Below are 14,460 nucleotides of genomic sequence, written 5' to 3' on the forward strand. Positions count from 1 at the left end.
TGTATGTCATATAATTGATGCCTTATATCTTTACATACCACTGTTTGCATTTGCTTTTACATCTAACCCAAAATAAAGTACAGAGATACACTGTCATTTTCTGATTTTATTTTATCAATATATCATGTTATAACTAGATATTTTTCTATATGTACCATGTTTAAATTCAATATGTGTTGCGGTACAAGAAGAACGGATTACAAATATTTGAAATTAAGCATCGACATTTTCGTCAAAACTAAACATTGTTTATTTTTTGGCATGAACACAGATACATTTATGGAATTATGAATGATATTGATTTTTTATTGTGGTATTGATTGTTCTAGAAATCAAATCTGCTGGTTGTAACGGAAGAAAAAAATCAAATGAATGTAAATGAAATCAACTTCTATATTTTAGGAGAGCCTACTTCCATTTTATTAAGGCATTTTATTAATAGACATTTTATACCAAACATAATAAAAGTTAACCTGGCAATACATTTTACAATAAAAGATATACAATTATTAGTATACTAAGTTATCATTGTTAGCATCCCTGACCTATTCATTTAGTCAGTTACAATATCAATTTCTTCTGACAGACACTTATTATAAGGACTTAGATATTTTAATAGTCATCATGCGAATACGCAGAATTCGTAAATCTAGAATCGAAATATTCAAAATTTGATTCAACAGTCTTGCCTTGAGACGTACTGTTATAGTTTCTTCTTTCTTTTTTCTGTGATCGAATATCGCCGTTGGTGCGTCTTCTTTTTTTGCCGTCCTGCAAAATGAAATTGATATTGGACAACAGCTGTCATTAAAACTCTATAAATGAAGTATACATGATTATATATAAAAGGTTCCTTAAACACAGCAACTGAAGTCATACATTGATATATATCTTATAATTAATGTCAAAATCAATCTTTGAAACAACATAAGGCATCATTCCATGCTTACCAGACGTGTTGATGTACAGCAACACATTCATTAAACAAAATTGCTTTTAGTTACTTTTTTTCTTGTTGATATCTGTCTATATTTTGAAAGCGTATTATTACCATAGAAATTTTAAGTCAAAACCGGGGTACACTTCAAATGAAACGCAATCAATTAAAACAAAAATCATTTAGCTTCCAAATAGTTGTAATGAGAAGAACATGGAAGAAAGAGAGGACACGGTTTTAACAAAAATACCGAGCTCCAATGTATATTCAAAAACAGGAAGTCCATTTAAGTGACAAAATATAACGCTCTTCTTTACCAACCGTTGGAAAGAACGAAAAGTTACTGTCATATTCCTGACTTGATTCTCAAACCTATTTCATGTGCAAAATACCGACCATACAAAATGGTCCCAAACTTCCAGTGATATACCAGTTTAAACAAATTTGGACATCGGCTATCCAGAATACTCCTAAATGCATCACATAAAGGCTTTTTAAGAAAAATTTGGAATTATAAAGTTATTTCAATATTACCAATGCCCGAGATATATATATCTTTGCAGATTCCGAAATTAAATCATTCACTACCAATAGAAAAGGGGAGATGGTATCATCTTGACAGAAGTGAAAGAAAGTGTTGTATATACCAGAATATAGGTATCGGAGATGAATATTACTATACTTTTATTTTGTTTCCCATGATTTAGAAGATAAAAGAAAAAAAAAATGAAACCAAAGCAGACACAGTGTTTTTAAATTCAACATGTTCAAAACACTCTTTAACATGTTTAACTTCAAAGAGCCTAGGACAATCAGACAGTTTTTCAACTTCATAGGATGTGTCAACAGTAAAATTTCTCCTTCTTCTCAACCAAAATTGCAAATTTTTAAACACTCAAACTATTTCTTTAAACTGGTTCATTTACTTATATTTTGTATTCATTTTTTTTATAACTATTTTTATTTATGTTTTTATTTATATTTTATGTTCTCGTTTTGTACTTCTTTGTTAACACATGAATAGGGACATTCCTTTCGTTTTTTAATCGAAGTTCAGTAGTTTTGTGATTTTAATGTTTACCTCCGTTGTATTACATGGTTTTATGGGAAATAAAATATCCCCGCTACATTCAGTATGTATGTGCCTGTCCCAAGTCAGGAGCCTGTAATACGGTGGTTGTCGTTTGGTTATGTGTTACACGTTTGTTTTATGTTCCTTATTTGTACTTAAATTAGGCCGTTAGTTTTCTCGTTTGAATTGTTTTACATTGTCATTTCGGGGCCTTCTATGGCTAACTATGCGGTTTTGGCTTTGCTCAATGCTGATGGCCGTACGGTGACCTATAATTGTTTATTTCTGTGTCATTTTGTCTTGTGTGTCTTGTGGAGAGTTGTTTCATTGGTAATCATACTGCATTTTCCATTTTATATCTATCTATCTACACTTATCTTACAAAGCAAATGTCGGTTAACCTCTTTTTATAGTTAGCTAAACCTCCCACTTGTTTGAATTTAGATTGAAAACAAGTAAACATAAACAAGAGGAACCCATTTGCACAATACGTTTCGCATGGCTCTGTACTTATACATCCAGTTATTGTGCTATTGTAAAACATTTGTGTATAATTGTCTTTCATTTTTATATGCGCTTTGTCTATATGCCCTTATTATATTTCTTGAATACATATATGACGTGGCTCCTAACTTATACATCCCGTCATTGTGTTATTGTACATTTGTGAACTAGTGTATACTTTTCTTCAATATTTGCTAATATGCTTAGTCTATATGAAATTGTGTGCTCCTTTGTTGCATGATCATTTTTTGTTTTAGTGATTAAGATTGACGTGGCTCGGTACTTATGCATCCCGTAATTGTGCTTTTGTGCTTTGGTATTTTTTTTTATTTCGGTCTTTCATTTTTGCTTAAATATGTGATTTTAATATATGCTTTTTTGTGTTTCTTTGTTGCATATTTTTTTTTTTTGTTGGTTAGTGATTAAGATTATAACACAATGTTGACTGTTATGTTCCTATTATGACATTTTTAGCAACTATGTCTGTTTTTTTTTGTGCACACAACGTGGTCAATATAATGGAATTTGATGCGACTCATAAAAATGAAAGGTTGAGCTGGCTTTTAAACCAGGTTCAATCCAACATTGTCTACATAAGAAAATATATGTACCAAGTCAGGAACATGACAGTTATCCTTTCGTTTGATGTATTTGAGTTTTTGGTTTTGCCATTTGATAAGGGACTTTCCGTTTTGAATTTTCATTGGACAATGTTGGAGTTTTGTTAGATTTTAGAGTAACTTTAATACCTTCAATGCTTACAGTTACCCTGTTTTAAATGATTCAATGATTTGAATCAGGTTTTGGAAAATTATTTGATTTTTTCTGACGAAAACAAACTCATCATAGATACCAGGATTGAAATTTGTATTTGCGCCAAGACGCATGTTTCGTCGCAATTCTAAATAGACAGTTGCGGAGTCATTAAATGTTTACCGTTTGTTTTTGTATCTTTTAAACATTTGTTAATTTTGATGTATATATACTCACAAAAGTAGTAGAATCATTATATGATTTGAACTCCATGCGTTTGGCTAGTCGGCGGCTCCTATAATGTTCGTAGCCTTTGCGTACCTACAATATATACATATTATGAACAAATATTTTAACATTCATTAAATACAGTGCACACCAATTCCAAAGATGAATGCTTAAATATTCGGAATGTAGAATACTGAGAATAGACGACTTCAATGCACAAATAGCAACGACTGCGGAGTTGTTATAATCTGTAATATTATAGAGTAAGGCTACAGCTTAATACCAAAATTGATGACAACAGAGATGATTTTCTATTTCCTATTACTAATCATCCATTTTAGATGGTATTGATATTGATTCACTCATAGGGTCTTTGCATCGGAAATGAACACCTTTATTTTAAAACCAATTGTCGATATGATACGGTTTATTTTCTTTTCATATATGTTATGATGATATGCTACTAAAAACCTATCGAAAGGGAATTTGCTTGATTTTAATATAAAGAATATGTAATATTTCAATCAGTTTAATTGAGACATGAAGCTGGCATGTTAGTAACTGATTGTAGTTCTTTGTTAAGTAATGTATTATTGTCATTTTGCAAATTGTCTTTTGATACCTATTCCGAAATCGATCTCGGGATTCTTTTCAAGTTGGTCTTACAATGCGTATAAACTGGTGTTTGTTTATTCTATTATTGCTGACGGTCTAAGGGGGTCAGATTTCACAAAGCATGTTAAACCCGCAGCCTTTTTTGCGTCTGTCCCAAGTCAGGAGCCTCTAGCCTTTGTTACTCTTGTATGTTTTTTTTTTAATTTAGTTCATTTATATGCTTTGTAGTTTAGTTGGACGTGCATTTTCATTGAAATAGTACACATTTTGTTAAGAGGCAAGTCTATCTCCTGGTGCGGTATTTTCTTGCTGTGTTGAAAACACATGTGTTGTCTTCTGCTGTTTTCTGCTCTCTGGTCGGGTTGTTGTGTCTCTAACACCACATATTCCATTTCCATTCTCAATTGTATCTAATGACAACATTTGTAACTCGAAGAAACGGCACTAAACATCCTTGGCGAAATTGACAAGATACTAGGTTCCTTTATTTCAGGTACTAAGTAGTATTTGAATATGGCATGTTTATCCTTACCGTACACATGATACAAGAGTATATATAGTAAGGTACGTAAATTTGGACATTTTTATCGTTATATAAATAAACTCACAAGAGGATCTAGGAAACATTGGAACACACAGATAAAAAGACCCTGTTTAAAGAATAATAAAAAAAGATTAATTATGAAAAGGCCAAATATACAAATATCTGCAACACAAAAAGCATAAAAGATTAAAACATATTTCCTATAAGAGCCAAAGGACAACTAATTTTTAGGAAAATGCATGTACCAACTCTTGAATATAACAGTTACATTTTGTTGGTTTTGTTAGTCTTTATGGCCTTCCCCTATTTTGATTTAGCTTGCAATTCGGTATTTTTGTTATATTTGTCATGTACATTGCTTGTCAAGTAGCTTTGTTACAATGACTGATTTTATATAAACTGTAAACATTATCTGTTCAAGACATTACTTAAATAAGGCCGTTTGTTTTCTCGTTTGAATTGTTTTACATTGTCTTATCGGGGCCTTTTATAGCTGACTATGCGATATGGGCTTTGCTCATTGTTGAAGACCGTACGGTGACCTATAGTTGTTAACGTCTGTGCCATTTTGGTCTTTTGTGGATAGTTGTCTCATTGGCAATCATACCACATCTTCTTTTTTATATTACTATTATATTTATAATATCTTTGATGTATTTTTTTAATGCACTTATCACTTGTAACAGAACGTATCATAATACCTGAAGAGAGTTGAAAATTGCAAACAGGTATTGAAATAAGACCAGATCATCGTTCAGGGAAAATGCTCCAAGTACCCACGTTACTCCAAATAACGGAAAAAGTATACATATATCTCTAAATCCAACCCTAGAAACAGATTGAAAAAAATCATAACAAAATCAAAATGTTACACGTTAAGCCGAGAAAACATTATGATACATTTTTAATTCCAAAGGATCAATATTTTTTAAATATAGTCGCAGACCTGTATCCGAGAAGAGATATTTAAGTACACTTAATTATTTGAAGAGCTACGATATGTATGTTTAACTTTTTTGTTCACTAATAATGTGTATGATATTAAACTAAGATTGTATCTTTTGAGTCTTTCGAACACATATGACACTAGAAGGACTCTTCTGATTTCTCGTTTTTAGGTCTCTTAATGTTTTATTTATACAAATGTATCACAAAGCTAATACCAAATGATAAACTGCTAACATTATGAAACAATTCTGTTCAAGAAAAATGAATGCTACGTATGGAACCATAGATACTCGTTAAGTTGTCTGTTTGCTCTTTTATACATAAGAAATATTGATAAATACACTGGTAATTAAATGTAAGTATTAAAGAGTAATTTTGGTCATAAAATCATCTCAGAGTTTTTTTTATTGTTGATATATTGTCTTATTGAAGTTACACTACTAATAAGACTATTCGCTTTAAGTCAACTAAGTACTGTTCCTAGTCTTTTCAGACAATTTAATTATTCGGTGATATAATAACAACTACTGAAGTTTCTAAATATTGAATGAACATATTGTAAATTATTACAAGCGTAGTGTACGGAATAAAGTCTATTTTTTTTAAAACTAAAACTCTAAATATGACTTATTATAGTTCACCCATTTTAGGCGTGGTCAGATCAAAAGTATTTCTTCAAATCAATACCGATTTAATAATAATATATTCAATGAATAGAGGTTTTGCTTATTATGATAATTATGATAAATTATCGATAAGTAATACAATCATGTTTAAAAAGTCGTTCACATAATTGTAAACGTTCATGATTTTGATTCACTCAAAAACTAGTTGAAACTGATTCCACAAAATTAAAAGTACCATTACAATTGATAAAAATCTAACTTGAATTTCTCTGCTAATGTTTTCTGTTCAAACTTCCCAAGGGTTCTTAGTTTATACAGCATTACAATGAAAATAGCAAAATTAATCTGAAATATACAATACGATAAACAAATTACATTTTCTAATTAAGAATTCCCCTATCTAAGACCCATTGGTGGCCATCGGCTGTTGTCTGCCTTTGGTCGGGTTGTTGTCTTCTTGACACTTTCCCCATTTCCATTTTCAATTTTTTTATGTCCTCGAAATGGTTTATTATTTATCAGTTGGTGATCCAAACTTTTCTGGATAGAAAAGGGAACAAGTTGTGCTACTGTTCATATCATGGTTTTCTTCATTCAATGTTTTGCTTCTGCACATTTGTAAATTTGTTATTTTGATATAATATATCCATATTGTATGTTTTTTCCTTTTCTCAATCTAGTATCCATTCAGCACGGTAAGCGAACAAATCCGGTTTATTTAATATTCTGCGCCTTAATCTTGTATTCTGTATTGCCAATCATAACATCAAGCATTGATATAATACAAATAACCATAGAAAACTTTATTTAAGCAATTATAACACTGATATATTTTCAACAACTGCTTAGAAACGTACTTAGCAATGCTTTTTTTTTGTCGATAAGCGTTTTTTTTTTTTATTCGATTAAATCATATTCAAATCAGGCCACAATTAAACATATTTTGATTTGCTCAAACCCTACCTAAAGGTTGAGATAGTGGGTAGGTAGGTAGGCATTTTTTTTCTTTTTTTCAAAAAATGAAATTGAAGTATCGGGTGTTTATTAGTCTTCATGAGTATCTGATTAAAAAAAACCTTCTTCAAATTAGGACAATAAAAGAATTTGAGTAGGCAGCTTTTTTCTGGGTAGGTAGGGTTTGGGCAAACAAACCTATTCTTTTTTATGGCCTCACAATTTGAATATATGTTTATCTGCGTTAAATGATTATAAATGAGTACATGGAGTATGATCACATACAAAAAGTCTTATAAAGAACCTAATAATTCATCATAAAATATGCTCGAGGATGTTATGTTATCGTTCTCATTTGATATCCATACATACCACAATTACAAGTAATGCTGGTCCTATGAACGCCCAGATGAGATTTGATTCAATTGTTAACCAACAGCTAGAATGGAAAACACAATCTCCTATATCATATTTATTACCTTGCTCTTTGTTCCAACGTTTTGTAAACCATTGTTATGATTTTCCTTTAACTGTCTTTGGAACTCAAATACGACTTTTATGTTGTTTTATTTGGGCTTTCAGTTCAACTAATGTTCACCATATAGAATCTATGCAATTATATTTATTTGGAATAATATTTCAAAATTTAATTTTACACCTCAACCGCATTTGTATGTCCAGCAAATAAATAAATTTTATAACATAAAATGCATGAAGAAATTTTGAGATTCAGACTAGCTTGCAAATGTAGAAGTCTATAATATGTGTTAAACTTTTGCTAATCTTAAATGCATAATATTTTATTTCTAGATTATCAAGTTCCTTATATATTGAATAAATGTTTGTGAAATACGTACAACTGCTTGTTTCCATAACCTTTAAGTTTAGTCACAATCGCACAAATACCGACGATACCACCAGGAACAACTGGAAATAAAGACGAAATTCTAAACGTATACACAAAAACTATTATTGTTATCTTTTTTTACTGAGCAACACATACTCACCACTTTAGAAGCAGTTAAAACATAATCCAGTCCACCGCCTGATGATAACATTCTTTTAAAGGTACATATGTACAAGACCATATAAGCGTTTGGACCAAACGCGTATGGTCATGAACAACAGGGAATATATTCGTATGGACCGGTAATAAAATCAACGGTACCAATTTTGTTGCACCAGATGCGCATTTCGACAAAATATGTCTCTTCAGTGATGCTCGTGGCCAAAATATTTGAAATCCAAAGCTTATAAATTGATACGATGAATCAACTACGAGCAATTATCCTTTAATGTGTCATAATTTGATAATTGTCAAAAACTAAATATAGACTTGGTTCATTATATGGTAATCTGTTATATGTGTAATGAAATAAAGATAACATGGAAGATGCTACCTCTCACTCGCTGCAAGTTTAAGACTTCACCAAGCACCACTATAAGCAGTATTCCGTGTCAAATTTGAATAAACTTTGTAGATGTAACACCACCAAATCGTTTTAAGTCAATTGAAATTTCTTAACAATACAAACATATGTACAGTTATTGCGATACTATTATTTTATACTGTTTAACACTATCGAAAGTTTTCACATGCTCTCCAACTGTTATAGAGTGAAAAATAAAAAATCAAAAAAAAATCTGAGTCGCACGTGTACACTACAGCTGTTATTTTGAAAAAAGAAGAAGTAAAACAAGTGTTTCATACTCCAGTTGGTCCTTTGATAATTAACAGATATGCAACACTCGAAAGGGTAACAAGAAAACATCACATTATAAATCCAAGCGTTCGAAGGCCAACTTTGTAGGATAGAGTCAAAACTTAAGTTGCTATATAATTTCTAAGTTTATAAACGGTCAATTTCCACAAAGGTTAGTTATTATTAATGTCAATACCGAGGTGCTTTAAATTGACTCTAGCGAAGGCAGATAGCAGATCTATTATTTTAAATTATTAAGTTTAGACCAATGCTAATGCTTTAAAGGTTTTCATATAATACTTTGTGACGACTATCATGAGTATAGTGTAGATAACTATATCACTGTTTAAATAAGTCTTATATTCAGCCCTGTTTAGTGTGATGTTTTTTTTATGTATTTATAAAAATGTGTATAGTAACACATGTAATATATGTCCTGTCTTGATGTACATTTAGTTATTTACGTACCCCAACATGCAGGTAACAATATGTGAGCTATTGGTCGTTTATCAAACACAAATGCCACCATACGAAGTATCTGAATACCCTCAGCTAGCATCAGAGCAAAGGCTGTTAAGAACATGTAATGCAAAGCAACTGCAATTGCTGTGCAGACTCCCTAAAAATGATAGAATACAAATTATTGTATTCTTTTATTTAATGTCGGTCATGTTTGGAACAGTAAATTTTTCAAGAACATATAGTTGTTTTTTTCCAACTTGAATGTTCATAGCAATTGATTGAATACTTCAAAAAGTGTACACACTTTAATGACTTGCCTGCATTTTTAATTTTAAAAGTTGAAATGCGCATCTTCAAGACCTCTATCAGTTCTTTGTATTAAAACATGCTTAGACTAAAAACTAACACAGTTTCCATGAATACGATTAAATACGCTAAACACGAAAAACAATCAGGTTACACTAACGATAACGAAAGTAACTCCTCTAGTCCAAAAGACGGTGATGGATTCTTGTTAAGGATTTTTGAGGTTGATGTTGCAAATAGATATCGAATAACTTGATTATGTGTAAAACAAGTGAGCACCAATGTTCGGCTTTTATATGCTCAAAATGTATTAAGCTTTCTGCAGACTGAGTTGTAAGAAGTAAACATCTACCGGCAACTTTAAGTTTAAAATTAGAGTTATCACCGGTTATACGATTTACGATTAATTTGCTGTAACTAATTAACTTACTTTATCTTCTGTTCGTGTTATACCAGAAAGGAATATTGCATACGACAGAATTAAGGCCACACATAAGTTTATCAATATTTTTGATCGGTCATTTCTCAAGTTTTTCACATGCCTACAAAAATAGCGAAAACATAGAAATTAGCAATTAACCATTGTCTGCATTACAAAAACCATAAACCAATAGGTAAGGGACAGTAGTCCTATCAACCTAGTGGTGTTCGATATGATATTTTGTTCATTTCACAGTAACTGTTTCATATTTACAAAATACAACGAATCCATCTGAAATAACATTAGTTATGAAATAAAACATAATTAAGGAATCATTTGTTCCTAAGTTTACTGATGTAATATGTACGACAAAAACCGTTTCCATTTTACACTTTTTTTCTCCAAAATATTAGATTAAAGCAATTGTATTAATGAATAATAGTACATAGTTTTGTAACTTCAATAAACTATATTAAAACGAGAATATATAATTATTTTATATAACATACACATTGAAATCGTATTAACAAACATTACAACGTTTATTCAACTTTCAACTCAATTAGAAAACATATTAGCTTAACATGTTTATATTAGATCTTGTTGATTGATTGATGGTTTCTTAGCGTCAAGTTCCTCGATCGGTGTCATATTATTTATTGGGTCATAAACATGACAAATCTATGACCTTTTTTCCACGAATCTTTTACCTTTTTAATAATCAGTTCATTGTACTTCGTGTTAACGACATAATTCGTCTTCCAATTATGCATTTTTGTGGTAAAACTTAAACATCTTAAGAGCCGAACGGTTAACATTGTTGAATAGGTTTGAGTCTCTTTTTTTAACTGTATGGTGCTTCCTTTTGCGATCTGATGATTCAAGCCCTTTCCAATTTATTTTTACAGTTTGTTTTATGCTGCGTTGTAACACAACTGTTCCACCAGGGAAGAGTTGGGCTCTATACATTATATTTGTATCTGACCAAATGTACGCAACATTACAAGATGTTTACTGTAAAAGAACAGATTTTATCAAACAAAGGAAAACATATATGTGTATGAAAGGTATTAAGAGGAATTCGTATTTAGTAAGCTGGACAAAAGACTACAGATTTAATGGTCATGACGTCATGAGACAAATATCTGAGAATTGAACACATGTTTGAGGCTATGCATAGATGTTACTCGATAATACACACCATTGGTTAATTCAGATTAAGCATTACTCTTAGCGGCATGGGTATATTCAAATTACCTACGTTATTTTAATTAAAACACTGAAACAACTCTTAACGATTTTTTTTTATAAAAGAGGGGCGAAAGATACCAGAGGAACATTCAAACTCATAGATCGAAAATAAACTAACAACGCCCTAACTAAAAATGATGAGGACAAACAGACAAATAATAGTACACAAAACACAACATAGAAAACTAAAGAATAAGCACCCGTCGTGTTGCTCATTGATTCACAAACCCGTTATAACTTACCTCCAAAGTACAGAATAAATCAGAATTGTAACCAAAAGACACAAAATTGATATTCCGCATCCTATAGCTGATATAAGGCTCAGTGGAAAATGATGTATACTCGGCTAAAAAGAAAGTGAAAATGTTTCATTACATGACATCAATGCTTCAACGTGAGTTACAATGAAAATAAGTTAAACATCAACTATCTGAATTGTTAATGTTTTGTCAATAAAGAAAAAGGGAATATACAACTCCCACTGGTTTAGATGGGAACGCATTTCATAAAAATTCCTTTCTTGTGTCATGATGTTTTCAACAGAAGCTATAATAGCAGAAGGGGCCTCCATGGCCGATTGATCTAAGTAGTTGAAATACTGTATCATCTGATAACATGTCTGTCAAAACTGAGGTTGTAAGGTCAAATCCCGTGGCACTTGCATTCGTCTTCAATCTTAAGATTGGGATCATCTATTTTTCTACAACTAGTCGTTGGTTTTCTCAGTGCACTCCTATTCTGCATTCTACACCAATAAAAAAAGGATCAACACGATATTGCACGATAACAATCAATTTATTCAGATATACATTTCTATCTTGTAAGTAGATAATAGTAGATGTGGTATGAGTGCCAATGAGACAACTCTCCATCGGAGTCACATTATGTAAAAAGTAAAACATTATAGGTCAAAGAATGGCTTTCAACAAGACGCATTGGCTCACACCGACAATGTACCAGCAAGCTATAAACGGCCCAACATAATTAGTGTAAAAAATCCCAAACTGGAAAACCAACGGTTCAAATATGTACAAGTGCTTAACTCATATTCTGTAGGATTATCATGACTTGGTTATGTGTTGTTATAGATTCCAATAGATATACGTACTGTCCTTCCTGGGCTCATTAGCATGGCGAAATTCGTAGTGTGATTATATTCACAGATTGTGTAAGAATCTGTTGACTCAACAACTCGTGACCCAAAGGACGACCACGCACCATTCGTAGTATTGCTAAAATATAGTTGATCCACATATAAAATCAGTGGTTTTCATTATACATTAAGAATAACATCTCTTATCAAACGAAAATTTTTATTTATATTTCAATGTTAATTGAAGTTTCATCAAATGGTAATATTCTTTAAATAGTTTTAAAAATATGTTTATAAAATGGATAGGGAATGGAATACAACCACCTTATACGTGACAAATACACAAGAATGATAGTCATGTAGAGGTCAGCGTATGATATCTCAGAGTCAAAATATCATTCATACAAAATTCCCAATCGTAGTCGTATGTTAATATATCTGCCAAATGCTGAGGTTTGTGTTAAATCTCATGAAAAGCAAAATCTGAGTATTTCTTTCAACACCGACAAATTGTTCGGTTTTTAGGCTTTTATCATGTATATATATATAACAATGAAGATGTTGTATGATTGACACTGAGACAGCTCTTCAAAAGAAACCAAATGATACAGAAATTAACAACAATAGGTCACCGTACGACCTTATATGCATTGGTTTAATACTTACGAAGCACCGAAATCCCAAAATCCACAGAAAGGTGTCGAGTAGTCTCCCTTGAAAAAATACATTTGTCACGTTAAAACATGTCAGAATAATAATGATTGCTTTCAATAAACATGTGCTATCGTTTTGTAAGGAGTTAAACTTTAAAAGATTTCATATTCACGTGATGAGATTTAAGTTAGAAAAAAAAAAATAACAAAAACATAGACAGTCTAATGTTGCTTTAGTTAATTGACGCCTGGTTACTAAATAAGAAACAACAAATTGCTCAACCAATCTTATAAAAGTTTTGGAACACCTATACGAGGTAAGTATCGTTTCCACTGACATCTTACATTTTTTACAAAAATGCTTAACAAACTGGGAGACACACTTTATTTATGTAAAGTTTTGCAATAGAGGTACATCCAATTTAAGGATTATGAGACATAAATATTTATAAAGCATATTGAAATACTATAACTTACTAACAGGTGTTCGAATTTAATATTTAAGGAATAATCCGAACAAGATGTTCCGTAAATCGTAAAATCAGCTATAATAGAATTAACATCATTACTTCCATTAAATGCACGTACGTCACTGTAAATAAAATTAATAAAATCATGTCAGCTCATTATGTGAGTTTCGCAAAGCAATATGGTAGGTAGAAAAAAATGTAGTGATATAAAAACAACATTAAATAATCGACTAGAATAATGAAAATTGTAGATAGTTGTTCACGAATAACAATAAAACAGGTGATAACAATATAAACAATATCTCACAAAGACCTGGATGCGTGAACAGTTTTCTTTTTGTATCGGATAAGATAAATGATAGCAGAATTATTGTGTTAAGGTGGTACCTAACACTACAGTGAGATAACTCTGTAATATCAGCTAAACGTTTTAATTACGTTGCGTTGTGAAGGCAATATAAAGCTTCTCAATGATCAAAATTAGTGTTTGTCAAACTGCTATATAACCAGTGTAATTCTTCTGATAAAACGCTTGGTTCAAATTTTTTAATTTTTTATATAAATGTTCCTGTTGAGGTCAAATATATGCCGATGAGTACTCACCCATTTATTATTAAATACTTCGGGAAAAAACTTGAAATATTTCGATAGAATGTGCTACTATATCCCGTTAAACCTAAAAAAACAATTGCTGACATTTTCATATTTTGTCTGTTAGAGGTAACATAGTCATAGATATCAATGTAACAATATTATCCATTCTAATTATTCGGTGTTAAAATATCAATTACAAACAATTTCATCACACTCTATTGTTATTATAATATCAATATCCATAGTTTTTGCTAGTCCTAAACACAACAGGATATTTTTCAATGTTTACGGTCACAAATGCAACTGTATGCTGAAGGAAAGTTAAT

At 31.1% G+C, this 14,460-nt stretch overlaps 1 protein-coding gene across 1 annotated transcript in view; it reads right to left on the minus strand.

Annotated features, from left to right (window-relative positions):
* Positions 1-373: 373 nt before the first annotated feature.
* LOC139487082 (adhesion G protein-coupled receptor B1-like) overlaps positions 374-14,460 on the minus strand; it is a 52,113-nt gene continuing 38,026 nt past the window's right edge. The window contains exons 13-26 of the mRNA XM_071272087.1: positions 14,144-14,216; positions 13,548-13,662; positions 13,084-13,130; positions 12,433-12,556; positions 11,567-11,670; positions 10,083-10,194; positions 9,353-9,503; positions 8,039-8,108; positions 7,554-7,620; positions 6,487-6,572; positions 5,355-5,481; positions 4,718-4,759; positions 3,504-3,587; positions 374-771 (exon numbers count right to left, since the gene is read on the minus strand). Coding sequence (XP_071128188.1) covers positions 613-771; positions 3,504-3,587; positions 4,718-4,759; positions 5,355-5,481; positions 6,487-6,572; positions 7,554-7,620; positions 8,039-8,108; positions 9,353-9,503; positions 10,083-10,194; positions 11,567-11,670; positions 12,433-12,556; positions 13,084-13,130; positions 13,548-13,662; positions 14,144-14,216 — 1,361 coding nt within the window. The 3' untranslated portion in view covers positions 374-612. The remainder of the gene's footprint in view (positions 772-3,503; positions 3,588-4,717; positions 4,760-5,354; positions 5,482-6,486; positions 6,573-7,553; positions 7,621-8,038; positions 8,109-9,352; positions 9,504-10,082; positions 10,195-11,566; positions 11,671-12,432; positions 12,557-13,083; positions 13,131-13,547; positions 13,663-14,143; positions 14,217-14,460) is intronic.

Source organism: Mytilus edulis, chromosome 8 (genome assembly GCF_963676685.1).
Source record: "Mytilus edulis chromosome 8, xbMytEdul2.2, whole genome shotgun sequence".
Lineage (NCBI taxonomy): Eukaryota > Metazoa > Mollusca > Bivalvia > Mytilida > Mytilidae > Mytilus > Mytilus edulis.